The sequence below is a fragment of the Populus euphratica genome, unplaced genomic scaffold (genome assembly GCF_000495115.2).
Source record: "Populus euphratica unplaced genomic scaffold, PopEup_1.0 scaffold12.1, whole genome shotgun sequence".
Classification (NCBI taxonomy): Eukaryota; Viridiplantae; Streptophyta; class Magnoliopsida; order Malpighiales; family Salicaceae; genus Populus; species Populus euphratica.
This window is the reverse complement of record NW_011499858.1, coordinates 1,387,179-1,403,072: the sequence shown is the minus strand read 5'-3', so window position 1 is coordinate 1,403,072 and position 15,894 is coordinate 1,387,179. Positions and strand designations below refer to the sequence as shown.

The 15,894-nt window shown below is 34.8% G+C and overlaps 3 protein-coding genes and 1 long non-coding RNA gene across 9 annotated transcripts in view; 2 read left to right on the top strand and 2 right to left on the bottom strand.

The window, feature by feature from the left end:
- LOC105123971 (nuclear transcription factor Y subunit C-2-like) overlaps positions 1–348 on the top strand; it is a 5,078-nt gene extending 4,730 nt beyond the window's left edge. For both annotated transcript variants that reach the window (XM_011023775.1, XM_011023773.1), the window contains exon 4: positions 127–348. The gene's annotated coding sequence lies outside the window, so the exon portion shown is untranslated. The remainder of the gene's footprint in view (positions 1–126) is intronic.
- Positions 349–1,597: 1,249 nt separating this feature from the next.
- Positions 1,598–2,548, bottom strand: LOC105123970 (SKP1-like protein 14). Its single transcript, XM_011023772.1, has one exon. It carries the CDS (start codon positions 2,370–2,372, stop codon positions 1,818–1,820), a length of 555 nt encoding a protein of 184 aa, XP_011022074.1. The 5' UTR covers positions 2,373–2,548; the 3' UTR covers positions 1,598–1,817.
- A 1,796-nt stretch (positions 2,549–4,344) lies between these two features.
- LOC105123968 (probable splicing factor 3A subunit 1) lies at positions 4,345–11,186 on the bottom strand. 5 transcript variants are annotated; one of them, XM_011023769.1, is made up of 11 exons: positions 11,062–11,186; positions 10,912–10,969; positions 8,538–10,784; positions 7,774–8,401; positions 7,299–7,614; positions 6,161–7,202; positions 5,650–5,829; positions 5,316–5,405; positions 4,900–5,148; positions 4,740–4,785; positions 4,345–4,651 (listed from the first exon to the last, which is right to left on the bottom strand). In XM_011023769.1, exons 3-4 carry the CDS (start codon positions 10,683–10,685, stop codon positions 8,132–8,134), a joined length of 2,418 nt encoding a protein of 805 aa, XP_011022071.1. In that variant the 5' UTR covers positions 10,686–10,784; positions 10,912–10,969; positions 11,062–11,186; the 3' UTR covers positions 4,345–4,651; positions 4,740–4,785; positions 4,900–5,148; positions 5,316–5,405; positions 5,650–5,829; positions 6,161–7,202; positions 7,299–7,614; positions 7,774–8,131. The 5 variants fall into 5 exon arrangements, with proteins under 5 accessions (XP_011022071.1, XP_011022070.1, XP_011022069.1 ...); XM_011023768.1 differs by having other exon boundaries at positions 7,299–8,401; positions 10,884–10,969; XM_011023767.1 differs by having other exon boundaries at positions 7,299–8,401.
- Positions 7,201–7,689, top strand: LOC105123967 (uncharacterized). Its single transcript, XR_841979.1, has 2 exons — positions 7,201–7,330; positions 7,382–7,689. It is a non-coding gene; the product is annotated as an uncharacterized LOC105123967 (long non-coding RNA).
- Positions 11,187–15,894: the final 4,708 nt, after the last annotated feature.

Genomic DNA, 15,894 nt, shown 5'->3' with positions numbered 1-15,894 from the left:
AGGGGTGTGGCTGCCGTCTGATTGTCAAGTAGTGTCTTGAATCTGTAGTGTAGTGTCTTGAATCTGTAGTGTAGTGTCTTGAATCTGTAGTGTAGTGTCTTGAATCTGTAGTGTAGTGTCTTGAATCTGTAGTGTAGTGTCTTGAATCTGTAGTGAAGGGATTAAGCTCAGCCCTAGTCGTCTTTGTGATACCAAAACTGAGTTGTTTATGATAATCAACATGTGATCGTTTATATTCTTGTTTGCACTCTTGAAAAAATCCTGATGACTTTATGGATCCCAGCATCTTTGGTGGTTTATGCTTAAAGAGAAGGATGCTGACAAAAGAGTATTAGAAGTTAAGTGACCTTTTATTTGTTGTTTGCCTAGAAGGTCGTTAGTCATAAATCGCAAACTTCATGGTAATCCCTGGTAATCCATTATCATAAGCCTTTGCTTCGTTTTGGTTTGCAGCTATCGGGAGCTTAGATTTTTCTGCGATATAGAAAGAACGTAGTTATGTTTATACACACACACACACACACCAAAACCAGGCGTTCGATTCTTCCTTCAATTGGAAGCTTCAATGTGATTCTTGGCTGCATAGAAGGCAAGAGTGAGTTTACTTCAACCAGTTGCCGTCAGATTGCCGCAAAACTGACACTACTTCTAAGCAATCCAGTGCGTTTTAGTCCCTTTTCTGCCAAGGATGGCGCTGACTGCTGTGATTGCAAAACCCAGACAACAGAACTAACTGCTCAAGCACATGGCACTTCGCATAACTAGCTTGTTCAATAAATTTGACAGGGCCCAGATAATACAGAATCAGAAGGAAAAAATCGTTGTCCGTCATTTTCCTTCTATCAACAATAATCTCTGGCCCTGCTCCTTTTCATACGTTTTTGCGTCTCTACAACATCAACTTAACAGGAGGAAAAGGTCATCATTTTCAGCAAAACTTCTCGAGGATTAGTTTTCTCCTTGAGAAGACTTGTGCGTGGCCACTAAGCAAGTTTACCAGAAAAAACCAAAGGTAAATTTAGCAGTTACAAACTCTAATCCCATGGGGCTGACAATAACACTGAACAGTTACAAAAACTTTGTGCATCCAAATCCTATTTGCATTCAGTAAAAACACTGTCAAAACGAGGGGGCAGAAAAAGGATTAATGAGGTGAAAACAGCTATAAAACAAAACCTTAATTCAATCGATTAGTGTGCCAAGACAAGACCCTTCATCAATTCAACAACTTGCACACAAAGCAAACGCAAGAACCAGAAGAAAAGGGCACTGAACTGTAATCCGATTCATTAACAAGCTACTCAGCAATCTATAACCCATGGCCACCAAAAAACTTCAAACTTAGACCTAGCCCCCTTATCAACATCATATTTAAAAACTACTGCTATTTTATATATATTCCTTATTATGAAATTCCACCAATTTTTCCCCTAAACAATCTACACAAGCAAAACCCTAAAAAATAAAATTACCATCAAGCCCGAGTTCTGATCAACCATAGAAACTATGAAGTTGAAAACCATTATTCCATCATTCATCTAGTCCCATTGACAAAGAAAAAAGAAAAAAAGGTTCAGCAAGATCATAGCCAAAAGTATCAAAATGAAAACCCATATACGAAAAACACCGTTAATCAAAAACCAAATCCTAATTCATTCCATTAAAAGCACCAATATCACACATCTCCATTCCATACTTATTTTTCTCTAAAACCCTGCATATACAAATAAAACCAAAAACCCTAATGAAAATGAAAATTGTTCAAAACAAGTCTAAATATTTCATCTTTTTTTCATAAAGAAGCAAACTCCGATTGATTAGTCCTCATCAACACCTTCATAAGCCCAAGCATGTTCTTGACGAAGCGCAGCCTCTTCTTCAGCAGTAAAATCGTTGTCAATCCCAAAGAAGCCTCTCACATATTCAACACTCTTGTTCTCAATCCTATCAGCAACAGCCTGGTTAAGCACATCAAGCAAATCTTTAATCTCCAAATAGTTAGCCACCGGAATCATATCTACCAGATCTTTGTCACTCTTTTCTCTAAGAAACTCCGAGTGGTACTTTTTCTTCTGCACTTCATCTGGGTTTGCTTTAAACTTTATTTGCTCCTTGCAGAACTCAATAACTTGGGACAATGGCTTGGCCGTCACATTAGGGAGTGGCACAGTGTCGGTCGATGACGGTGAGTCTTCAAAGAAAGATTTCACAGTCGCAAATTCCATGGCTACAGCTTCTTCTACTTCAAAGATCTGGTTATCAGAGCTTCTGAGGGTGATTTTCTTGGTGGGTCTGGCTGTTTCAGTGTCTGGTTGGGGTGAAAGCTGGGTGTTCTCGGTCGTCAGGGTGGGACTATCGGTCGACGAAGACATCGTCGATCGAGGAAGAGAATCAGAAAACACAGAACAACAAGGCAGATGAAAAATAACAAAAAGCCTCGAAGGTATCTTTCTTCTTTCTTTTTTGACCTTAAGCGTGCGGTTGTCTATCAAGGGTAGAGAGCGATTTATAAGGGTTTAAGAGTGTGTAAAGTGACAGAATTGGCCTCATGAACTCCTTCTTGCTGGTGCTGGATTCTTATGGTAACGGAAATAAAGAGTTAAATGCTAGTTTCAGTTCGATTTCATCACATTTAATTACCTTTTTTTTTTTCATTAAATTCGCTCTCTTCATTTTTTATTTTTTATTTTTAATAGAATACAACCAGACAACTCATTCCTGCTATCCAACGGTTGCGGCAAAAATTATTTTTTATTAAAATAATATTATTAAAACAATTTAATTTTAAATAAAAAATTATTATGTATGTTTAATTAAATAAACTTAAAATTATATAAAAAAAATATTATAAAGAAATGTTAATACAAGTTAAAAATTAAATAAAAAATTGAGTGACAGAAGCATATTAAAATATTGAGGAATTATTCAAATCTGTTTATCTAATTATATTTCAATAATTTTTTATATGAAAATTAATAATTTAAATTCTACAAAATATGATAATTCTCCAGTATAATCCTTATCTTCTCCTTACTAATATATTTTTCTCAGCAAAAAAAAATAAAATAAAATTGTTTATTAAGCATTTCATATGGAGTCTTTGTTTTTTGTTTTTTTTTTTTGAAGAAAGATCATCATGTGGAGTGCAAATAAGAAATGGTGGGAATGATAAGAGTTGGATTTTCGAAACACTAAGCGGAAATGATAATTGAAAATTTTTTCGAGAGTTAAATAACTTTCTTGAACAATTTAAAATCGTTTGAGGTTTAGCGAAAACTTTCTGTGTTATCATATCTTCTTCCATATTTTGAAACCAACGGCGGCGGTTTATCTCTGTGTTTATTTCTAACCGAAAAATGCATTTTGGCTGGTGTGCTTCTGGGTTTTCGCTCCTATGTCATCGCGCTTTAAAGTTTATCGAAGTGATCTACGGGATTTCTCCTCTTCTCTGAATTTGTTTCAATGACAAGGAGATGCTTTTCTCTGCAGCACATGCCCTTGCCAAGGTCTTCCGCCCTTCAAACCTGGTGAGAAGGTATGTTGCGGCATAAGTTTCTCCATCTCTCCCTCCCGTCGGCTATAATATACGCAGTCAAGTTCATGTCTTCTTGCAGGTATCACTACCTGGGAACTTTCTTATAGGAGATATTTGGACATCAGGAAGTTAGAGTTGAATTATATCTTTTGGAGTCGGGATTTGTAGTTTGGTCTCGGGATGACCTGGAATGGTGGATATTTTCAGATGAAGGGATCAGACATCCCGAATTCTTTCTCTTTATTTTTTCTTGGGTGTATGGGGAAGGAGAGATCTTATCGTAGTTTTGTTCGACATATGGAAGGAAGAGGCAGAAATGAGGCTGCTCGTTGATTGGTGCCATATATGTGCCTGTAACGTCGCTTGTATCTTAAGTCTGGAAGAATATGTCTCGCATGATGTGATGTTTCTGAATCACGAATAAAGTTTTCAGTCGTTCTATCTTTATATAAAGATTCCAGTGCACCTGAGAAGCTTGAAATTCTTTATTCAATCTGTTATTTGAAGAACAGGATGAGCCTCGATACTGTGTGAGCCTTGCTCTTCATATGTCAATAGCCAAGTAAATTCCAGGGGCAAAAGAAAAAGGAACCTTGTTACTGAAACGCAACACAACCACATAGATGTCCGTTGTTTTAGCATTTGTTCGAGAATAAAAAACTCGACTCATTCAAGGTCACAAGAACTAACCACAGAGGGCACAGATGATCTTGTTTCGAGTCCTTTCCCCGACTCCATTATAAATCAGAAAACAACAGATGATAATTCTTCCCTTTGATTTCATCTCACAAAAAGAGACTCTAGTGACAGGTCTCAGTTGGTGAAGTTTCATGATATACCAAGTAAATTGCCGTAGAAGTAATCTGTGTTTCAGCAGCAATGGTTCATAGTTAATCTACATTTTTCTATCAGGAGACCAGTAACTCAATACCAGCAATGAACAAAGGCAATGAATAGATCCATCCTCCCATTATATTCCGAGCTAAGCACATGGCACAACACATTCAATGCTCGTTGACAACATAAAGGTATATATTTCTCACAAATTTTCCTTCTTCAGCTCCAGGAGTATAGACCACCTCTTATCAATAGAAGCTGCTTTCTGTCCACCGATATCTGAGAATCAAAACAGAAAATTGCTTCAGCAACTCAACCTACAGTCATTCTGTTACTGTATTGGCGAAAGTTCATCAGGAACACTCACGTATCAATTTGGGTTTGGATTTCTCGCACGATTCTGAGCAAGTATCCTGCAGGATATAAACTTGGTGAGTAGGAGAGGACTTTTAATCAGGATTAGTTTTTTCATAATCATTTTTCAACACATAAATCCCTTTGTTTTGAAGTAAGTGTATTGTTCATACTTTGACTGAGGTGGTAAGCCTTATTGTGTCTTGTATCAACGAGTCAAGATCAGCTTCATATCCAGGCTTCACGTATATAACCTGCACGATCAATTATGTTAATTACATGTCTGAGAGAGAAGGTACCGTGGGGGTGGGGGGAGAGAGGTTTAAGGGACTTAATGATGGGTCGTCGCCACCAATGTCAGGCAGATGAACTTCACGAGTGGCTCTTGATGGAAGAACCCAAACATTGAAGGTTGTATCAATCTGGCAAGAAAATAAGAAAAAAAAGGTCCACTGGCATTACATTCTATAACCGATTCAATAATGAGTAAGAAACAGCTAAATATTGCACAACTTGACTAGTAAGTAATTCTTGAAGACCAATTCAATATTAACGAATTGCTACAACATAGTTCTTTAAAATGACAGACCTTTCTACAGTATGGGGAAAAACAGTTGCTGCATTTTCTTGTGAAAGATGTGATGATCCTTCCATCCACTGAGAAACCAAAACCAGCATGCTGGTTAAAAATAGAAAGAAAACTATTAGATGCAATCTACTTTGTCCTTGTCTCTTTTTTTTGTTTTTTGTTTTTTGCTGATGGAGACTCAAATTGCATCATGCAACCAATTGGGGTGTTTCTGTCATTTTGATATACTTTCTTGCTGCCAAATGATCCTAAACTTGTTATAACTTGCATTTCAACTTCAGGTCACCATGCTTGGTTAAGAGAATATGAAAGGGAATGGATTTGATGGAATGACCTTTTGAACGGAGAGATTAACAGAAACCTCAGCATCTTTTTGTTCATCTTCGATCAAGTCTTCTAACTTCAGGTCTTGAAGAGACAGTAGGTAGTCAGAAGTCCATTTCCCTTGCCATCTCCCATCTGAGGTTGATATTGTAACCAAACGGCGGGGAGCCCTGGAATTTCTCTTGCTTATCTGCCATTTGGCTCAACAACAAAATCATTAAGTCATTTTCATTGCTGAACCAGTGACAATAACAAAACGGTTTCAAACAATTTGCAAGTCCCGTGGTATATAGGGTTCAAGTACAAGTTTTGTGATTTTTATCCAGGAATCGAAGAGGAAAATAAAAATAAATAAATAAACTAGAGTCCAATTACTACAAGCATCCATGTCAATTGATTAATCCCCAGATAAATATAAGAAAGAGACTAGGGATAAGGCGATAGTAAGCATGAAACAAGTTATTTTCAGAAGAAGATTGACTAGAATTAAAGTGTTGTAAGGGGGTTGTCTTTCACGGTACCGGCGGGAAGTCATTTCTTTTTGAAGCTGCTATGATTTTGGATCTCTGAAACGTCAACCTTTGTGATCTTCTTGTGTTCGATGGATAGATGGTTGTAAATTCTTTGATGCTTTGAGCAGATACCAAATGGCCAGCTTCTGACATCCTCACTCTTCCTCCCTGTCTCCTCTAATACACCAGCACATTTGTAGTGGAAGTATAGAGTATATGATATAACCACAACAACCTTATCTGCGCAAGTGGTTGGCAATTAGACAGCAAAGAAGGATGTTTTGTGCTGGGTCCACGGTGCTTTTTCTTCTTGGCTGAGTGGATATTCCTCGTAAAAAACTATATTGTAAATTTTTGCTGAATATGTTGTAATTCTTTTTTATCAACGCCTGATGTTATCCAGTCTAGAATTAGCTCCATTGGTCTAATAGGTGATTTTGATAATGATAATGGATTCACCGAGTCCAATTCTGCTCATTAAGATTTATTTTTTCGTCTTCATTTTCTGATTCAATCTTTGCTGTGATGTAACATGAAAGTAGTAACACTACAATTGTCTACGGAACGTTAGGGGTAGATGGAACCGATACCCGTGCCCGGGTAAAGGACAACGGCCTGTAGACCAAGAAAAGCAGGTTAAGGATAAACGGCAATTCTGATAATGGTTTACATTAAACATGGAAATGGCAAATAAACTAAGCTGCAGAGGGCTAAAAGAACCTGAAATGCTGCAATGGTAACCAGCTTATAGCTAGAAAAATAAAGAACCCACGCAAATTAGCTAAAACGGCCAACAGACAAGCAATTACTGGTGGCCGCCGGTTCCAACGGATTCTAATTCCAGTTTTTCAGCTCACTGAGGAGTAACACATAAGGGAAAATACCAGAGAGGATAACCGAACAAAAGGTCTGATAATGGTATAGATTTACATGCTGTTTCCTGCATATCCCACCTAAGAACAACGATCAGCATGCTTCATCCCAGAAGGAAAATATAAATAATGAAGCCAATTGACAGCCTCATTGTAATTGTGATGAACCTCAATAAATGCTGCAGATTAGAAAACCAAAAACAGCAGGTTCAGGCACTGCCATTCGAGATTCAGCACGTGAGCTGAACGCACTACTTGTGAGATGGATGAATCACATTGGAGATTTTAAGTAACAGAAATGTACTAGGTTGCAGAGATCATTCCAGCTCAGCGGTTTTAAGCAACAGAAATGTACTAGGTTGCAGAGATCATTCCATCCATACAAACTAATTGCTTTTTCTGTCTCCGTAGAAGAAAAGTATCAGAAAACACCAACTCAGCGCGAGCTACTTGGCTAGTTAGAGGAAAGCATGACAGCAAAATAGAAACAAATTATTGAAGGATAAACCCTTGACAAGAGAAAGCAAGTTGGGTGCTCAGTATAATCTGCATGCACCCACTGAACTCTACTGCCCAGGCATAATCACTCACCTACAAAACAAAGCCTAGTTCTAGTAAATCACCCTTCACCACTACATTTTCCAAGAAATTAACTTGGAGCAAAAATAACTAAAAATTAGCAGAAAAAATTGAGTTTATAAAATATGTGTTCTTGACAACGAGAAGGAACGATCAAGAGTGAAATAAGACCATGAAGGACTTATTTTCCAGAGAAATAACTCCACATGCAGAAGGAAGCTGTAGTTGGTGATGTAAGCAGATGGCTTGTCCTGCCTAAGCAAAAGAAAATGGCCTACTTCACATTTGCCCTTTAAGAAACACTTGCCATGACGCCAATCTGTATTAGATACCACTTGCTATCAGTTAAAATATGACAATTCTACATAGCAGCAACGAAAAATATAATCATGCTAACAACACAGCCATTATAATTTCCAGCATAGCATCAAAGGAGCAAAATAACAAAGTTCCACAGCAATATATGAAAATCTCTGATATGAGAAAGTTCTATCAAAAACCGTAAATGGGGCCACATCGAGAAGCCTCTTCATCTCTTTCTACCACCACGCTCTCTCAAAGAGAGAGCCAGCAATTCTCCTGGTCCAACATTGTAATATGCCAGTGACATATTATCCTTGAGAAAACCAGCTTTTCCACTCAATTTCTGTTTGTTTGCAGGAAGTTGGATCTCTCCAGCAATTTTCTCCTTTAGGCTGCCAACAGTTTCAGACAAGGACTGCATTGTAATCTCCAGAACTTGGCCTTTGAGATTTCCTTCATCAATATTGGGAACAGCAACGGTGACACGCACAAGTCCCTGCATAAAAGGCACAATATCAGCTAACATGCAGTCAGATAAAGGAAGAAAGACCACATTGAGATACAGATCAGAAATGATAAATCCAACAGCTGTAGAGTAAGAGGCATAATTTTGATAAAAGAAACGGCCATACCGGATGTTGAGCCAGAAACTGATCTTCAGGAACAAGCGCAGAGTCATCAAGCCTCTGCCTCTTCGGCTCTGGCTCATCTGGAAGTGGAGGAGGAGCATCCTCAGGTGGGGGTGGTGGAGGCATTCCTTGAGGCAACGGAGGTGGTGGAGGCATCATATGCAATCCAGGTTGGGAGACAGGATGAGGGGCAAAAGATCGAGGAACTGCCATGGAATTATATTCCGATCCAGGTGGAGGCGGCACAGGGACACCTGGATTCCCAGACATTGATGGAGGCATAGGGGGGGGTCGATTTACCATAATGTGTTGCTGTCCGGGTGCCATTTGCATTGGAGGGGGGTAATTTGGCTGCATAATTGGAATACTGACTGGTCTTTGCGGATGTACAAGATATGCCCCAGCAGTGGGACCAGAATATTGAACTGTATTTGGAGGTGCACGAGGAAGATTCAACTGCAGTCCTGGTGGTGGAGGGAGGGGACGGACAGTCAGCACACCAGGTCGGGGAGGAGGAGCTGCTGGACCAGGAAGGTTCCTTACATCATTGTTAACAGCTTCATTTTGATCCTCGCCATTAGCATTCTGAGACATAGCTTGGTTTGCAGTGAGCCCAATACTACCAGTGTGTCCATCCCATATGACCTGCTTTGGCTGCTCATCTTTCTTCTTCTCAATTTCAGCCTTCACTGCATTAGAAACTTCTTCCTCTGTGGTGCCAAAGATATCAGGCCTCAAGCGTGCCAGTCCCACTATGTTACGAGAGATCTCATCATCCTGTGCAAGAGTAGTTTCCCGAATCTTGGCAAACATCCTTTCCTTTTGCTCCTTGTACTTGGGGTCAATGAGAGAAATTCTCATGTGCTCGGACATCTCACTAATTGGAATTAGCTCACCAGTGATAGGAGAAACAACAAACTTTGTTGGGTCTCTTTCAGCAGGGATCCTCTCCTCGGGTCTCTTCCAGTTCTTCACAATCCTCATAGGTGGTTCTTGTTCCTCATTTGTTCTTGTGCCCTTCTCACCATCATTCTCTTCAATACTTGCAACCCTCATGCCTTCCTCAACAAGCTGCATCTCTTCTTCGTCCATTTCCATTTCCACCTCCTTTCCAGGCTCAATGATTTCATCTTCATCCATAGCAGATATCTTGCTCCTCCTTATAACTTCCTCAAGTGTCATTGGAGGGGGCAAGTCCTCGTCTTCATCATCTGCAAAGTCTATAGTCTCAACCACAACAAAATCATGCCAATCAATCATTGCCATTTGCATCCGCTCCTGTTCAATCTCATCCTCAGCTTTCTGTCTTGCCTGCTCCTGTGAGCGTTCCCATTCAAGGCGATGCAAGCACCTTTCAAGCACAGTGGTCATGTCATCAACACTCTTTGTCAGCTTCTCAGTCAAACCCCTGGGAGGCATCAAAACTTTAGAATATGCATCAGCAAGTCCAGTAAAAAAGGTAAACATGCTGTGGGTTGGCTTCAAAAAGTGGAACTGAGGATTGTTCATCTCCCTATTCGTCAATCCAGTCAAGAATGCTTGCCCATTTCGAGCTACAAACTGAGCCGTGAGCTTAATAATATCAAGTTCCTCTCCAGTAATTCCTTCTGGAAGCCGAACAGTATACTGCTCAGCTTCTGGGGGTTCAAGAACCTTAGGAGGAGGTAATCTAAACTGGGCTGAAGGATCCGGTTTCGTAGCTGCTTCATTTTCATCAGCAGCTGAATCAGGTTTTGGAGCTGAATCAGGAGCAGCTGAATCCGCAGGCTGTGAAGTAGGCTGCTGTCCAGGAGCTTGATTCTGTGCACGAAATTCTGTCAAACGATGCTGATAATAAGCATGATATGGATCCGATGGATTCAAAAAATTGAACTTGGCATTATTAGCATTGTTTGCAATAATCCTCTTCTCAAACTCAGGTCCATTTTTTGCCACAAATTGCGAGGTCTTATCAACAATACTCCTAATATCAGGTGGAGGATGAATAATTCCAATAGTTCTCGTATGGGTCGCAACTGGTGCTCTGCTCTGCTCCTCACTTGCTGGTCTATCCTCCCTCGGCTGCTGTTCTACCACTTGCGAGGGTGGAGGAGGAGACCCATCTCCATTAACAGGAGGTGCTGGAAGCGGTAAGATTGCTGTGGAAGACATTATTTTCACTCCAAGTCTCAATCAAAAATCCCAAAAACAACCCACATCAAACCAGCTCCTCGCCAAAGAAATCCCCACAAATTCTTTAGTTAAAAATACCTGCAAATAACAACATTGCAATAAATTTTATTTATAAGAACGCAGAGAGCCCGAAAACCCAAAATGATTAATTTATTATTATTTTTAATAAGAACCCACCAGTTTCCCAGTCCAGAAAAAACCCAACCTCAATTAAAACCAGTCACTGAATTCTTCATTCATCTCAAAATGGAAAACCCTAATCACTGAAGAACATGTAACAAAAGAAAATGATTAATTTCTAATCAGACTAAGATGATCTAACCTATATAGATTAATAAATGGAAAGATAACTTACTATGGAGTAGAAAGAATTCAGATTAGGGAATTTCGATCTGCTAGGGTTTTATACAAAAAGAGAGAAAGGCAGAGAGCGTAAGAGAGATCCAGTCAAGATTTTATGATACGGGAAAGATAAAACAAAAAAACCCGACTCGTTTTATATTTTGGTTTCAACCAATTTGTTTTCTTAAACGGGTCGGGTTGATTTTCTTTTCTTTTCCACTCGGGTCCATTATGCATACGGATACCAAAAAAGACCGTTATGAAATTTTTTATTTTTTATTTATTTATTTTGAGATTCTTTCTGCCATTTACTTGGTAAAGTGAAGCTGAAAATATTAAAAATGGGTTCTTATAAATTTTGTGGTGCTCCAAGAGTGTTGCTTATGAAAAATAAATGAAGATAGTTACTGTGTGTGTCATTTTAAGATGAGAGAAGATATAGAGAATTTGATAAATTATTTCTCAGTGTGATACAATAAAATTATTTTTTTGAATAATTTAATATATTTTTTCAGCTTTTTTAATACATCACTCTATTGGAAAAACAATCATTTTAAGCTAATAAATTAAACTATTGAATAAAATTCTAGGATATGATTTATATTATTATCTAATATATTTTATATTTAATTTTTATCAAATAAATAGAAATAGTAAAATTCGAACTCGTGACCATTAAATCATCAAAACTCTAATATCATGTCAAAGAACTATTTTAACCCAATAACTTAAATTGTTAGGTGAGATCCTATAATATGATTTATATTATTCTTTAATAATAAATATGGTGTGACGAATAAGCTTATTTTTATCAATTTTTTTAAATAAAATGATAAATAACATGTTTCTAATTAATGATATCACACTAAAAACATAAACAGTGTTTGAGGTAATAAAACAATTTTCATTTTAGCTCAGTCTTTATAAAACAAAAAAAGAAAAGGAATTGTAATAATTTGCTTTGGGCTATTATAACTAATAATTTAATAAAAAAATCTCAATTATTTATAGTAAAAATAAATTACAAAATTATTGTTTAAACTTGATTAGTTTAAAATGTTAACTTCCGGCCTGATAAATATGATAAGATTTAGTTTGGTTTTTTAAAAAAAAAAATTAAATAAAATTTGTTTCAATCTTTTTTTTTAAGAAATGTTAAAACACTATTATTTTAAATTAACATGTGGAGGGATGAAGTTTTATATATATATATAACAAGTATTATAAGAAACATCAATTAAATTTGATTTGAAATATACAAAAACATTAAATTTATCATGCATTGAGGCAATATTATCATTGTTATATTTCTTTTTAAATAGTTTATACTTATAATTTACATACTTCTTGATTATTTGAAACAAATGGAATGAGTTTTTTTATTTTTAAGTTTTATTTTTTTCTAAACAAGCATGTTGTATATTTCATGCATATTTTTTTAATTCTTCGTAGTATCATATTTTATTTGGAAAGGACCATAGTACCATACTCATGAAATAATGAATTAATGATAAAATCTACAAGGAAACTAAACTGAATCAAAAAACTTTTGGTTTTTAAACAATTTTCTTAATTCTTTTTTATTAATTTGAATTTTTTTTCTCTCAATTTGTTTGGTTGTTTGCTTTTTTTTTATTTTTTTTTATCAATTTGTTTGGTTGTTTGCTTTTTTTTTCTCACCTATGTCTTATAAAAAAAATTAAATGATTTTATTAATTATATTCATTTAAGTCCTTGAAAGATAACTTTACGTTATTCAGCTCCTGCATATAAACTATGGTTTCACAAACAAGTAAATTTTTAAGTCATTCTTATCAGTCCATTGACTAATTTATTCAATATATTTTTTGACTATTAAGTTATTTTATAGTATTTTTCATTCTAAACTATAAACTCTAAGTTTACTTAATATAGTCCATATGTATAGAATAGTGCAAAATAGTGGACAAATTAAACGATTTATATGATTATGTTTCCTTCAAGAATGAAGCTGTAAAATTATTTTATGATTTACAATCATTATTTTCCATTTTTATTCCTTTTAAAGCAGCTTATATAGTTATTATGTTTCCTTCAAGAATGAAGCTGTAAAATTATTTTATGATTTACAATAATTATTTTCCATTTTTCTTCCTTTTAAAGCAGCTTATATAGTTACATGATATTTATATTCTCATTTTGATTAGTGAAACACTTTTTATAAATTTTTTCTAAGAATGTATTCACAGATTTAATAATTAATAATTCATCTAAAGAAAATGAAGGAAAAACTAAAAAAAATGATGTTTTTGAAATTTTTTAAAGACAAAATATCTCATGAAAACTTGAATCAAAATTTCAAAATTTCCTTCTTATTGGAGTAAGTCATTAGTAACTAAAAAAAAAAATGCTATTTACCTAATATGATCTAGAAGAACATAAAAAAATTATCTGAGTGTTATTCTTATTTTAGATTTTACCTGCCTAAATATATACATAACAATATTTAGGTGGCACAAAAGCATAATTACTAGATTTTTTTGCCTTCATCTTTAAGAAAAAAGTTTGAATAAGAGGCGATGTTGAATTTCTTTTATGGTACATTTGTTCTTGCAAAGTGTTTTATAGAAAAATATTTATTTTCTTGAAATTAATTTATTTTTCATTATTTGGATGTAGTAAGAATAATATTTTGTAAAAAAAATAACTTATTTTTTATGATGGTGATAAAATGATAAAAAGTAGTCATATTGGAGATATTAAGGGTGGTGATGGAGAGGGAGGGTGTTTTGATTGGTTGTTGCTGTATTCTTTTTTATCCAATGAATATTTTTCAGTAATTAGTTTACAACGAATTTTTTTATGAGAATTGGAAGTAAAAATCTAATAAAAATCCAAATTTTTTCCCTCGGTAGTGAAATATTCCATTAGTATATTTTTCTCAAAATATTGCAATAATATTAATTGTTGTTAGCAAATAAACTAAAAACATTAGAAAAATAAATCTATCAATAATAAAAATAAAAAAATAATTAAATATAAATTGAAAAGGTAATTTTCAGTATTGATATTAAAGGAATTATATTTTTTTCTATTAATTTCAATGAAAACATAACAAATCATTTAAATAAAAACCTATATTTTCTAAAACACTTCTAAAAACTAAACAAATCCAGCTAAAATAATAAATAAAACCTAACACATCATCATAACACAAGCTTTACATAGAAGAACTACGACAACAACGAAATTAAGAAACATTTATAATCACACCTTTTAAATACATCAAAAAAATAATCACACCTTTCAAACAAAATAATTAACCAGAACAAACAAACACAAACACGCACATACAAAATTATAATATATATGTATTTCATTTTATCACCATTATTCTACAATTATTGGCGGAAAATAAATCATTTTTTACAAAATATTCTTCTTCCTGCATGCATCCAAACGATGAAAAATAAATTAATTTCAAGAAAATAAATATTTTTCTCTGAAACATTTTCCAAGAACAAACTTACCCTAAAAGAAATTCAGTATCTCCTCTTCAAACTTTTTTTTTTAAAAGATGAATGAAAAAAAAATCTAGTAATTATGCTTTTGCGCCACCTAAATGTGATAATAATGTATTTAGTCAGGTAAAATTTAAAGTAAAAATAACATCTTGATGATTTCTTTAGGTAAATAGTATTTTTCTTTTTAGTTACTAATGACTTACTCCAATAAGAAGGAAGTTTCAAAATTAAATTGTTTTAAAAAATTGTGCATGTTGTGCAGGCACTGTGTTTTTCGAGAGTCATGTGTATTACTTGTGCCTTTCTAATCGTGCATGTACTATATTTTTTTAAAGGTAGATATGTGTATTTTGTGCCTCTATTAACGGCACCGCCCTTCACTACCTCCAATCCTAGCCACGCACTCTAGCCAGCCGAGATTATCCTTCCCATATGATTAAAGTGCTGCTAGACTAACCATCTAGGTGGTGGTCAAGTGGTAAGGACTTGGGATCAAGAGGTTTGTTCTCTCTGTAGTCTCAAGTTCGAGTCCTTGGTTGCTCATATGATGGCCACTGGAGGCTTACATGGTCGTTAACTTCAGGGCCCGTGGGATTAGTCGTGGTACGCGCAAGCTGGCCCGGACACCCACATTAATCTAAAAAAAAAAAGTGCTGCTAGACTAGAGTCAATCTAACCATCACATTCTCATAACGTGCCATAAGTAGTTTTTGAGTGTTTTTAGTATTTTGCATTGTAATTGTAATTGTAATTGTAATTTAAAAAAAAAATATTTTAATTAAAATACATGTTTGATTAAAATTATAATTCAATAAAATTATCCTTCCCATATGATTCAAGTGCTGCTAGACTAGAGTCAATCTAACCATCACATTCTCATAACGTGCCATAAGTAGTTTTTGAGTGTTTTTAGTATTTTGCATTGTAATTGTAATTGTAATTGTAATTTTTAAAAAAAATATTTTAATTAAAATACCTGTTTGATTAAAATTATAATTCAATAAAAAGTATGTTGAAAGTATTTGGTTAAAACAATTTTTAAAATTGATTTTGGTAATAAAATGATCTAAAAGGACATGTATTAATTTTTTATTTTTATAATTACATTAATGTATATTTTATTATTAATACATTGTAAAAGCAACCATATGAATTACAACATTGATTTTATTATTCCTTTAAAATTATTGTAATGCCATAATGAACATAATCTACATACAAAGGTTTCTAGTTTCTATGGGGTTGTGAACATAATCAATTAAAAAAATTGCTTTGAACAAAATCGAAATGAGGATTAAATTATGTGAATAATCAGTGAGAATTAAAACATATGCATATTTTTA

Excerpts from the sequence above, each read along its gene's own strand:
- LOC105123968 (XM_011023768.1), bottom strand. The coding sequence starts at position 10,685 with ATGTCTTCCACAGCAATCTTACCGCTTCCAGCACCTCCTGTTAATGGA. Across the intron at positions 8,402-8,537 it reads AGTTTCTGGCTCAACATCCG|GGACTTGTGCGTGTCACCGT; the intron begins GTATGGCCGTTT and ends CCTTTTATGCAG.
- LOC105123970 (XM_011023772.1), bottom strand. The coding sequence starts at position 2,372 with ATGTCTTCGTCGACCGATAGTCCCACCCTGACGACCGAGAACACCCAG.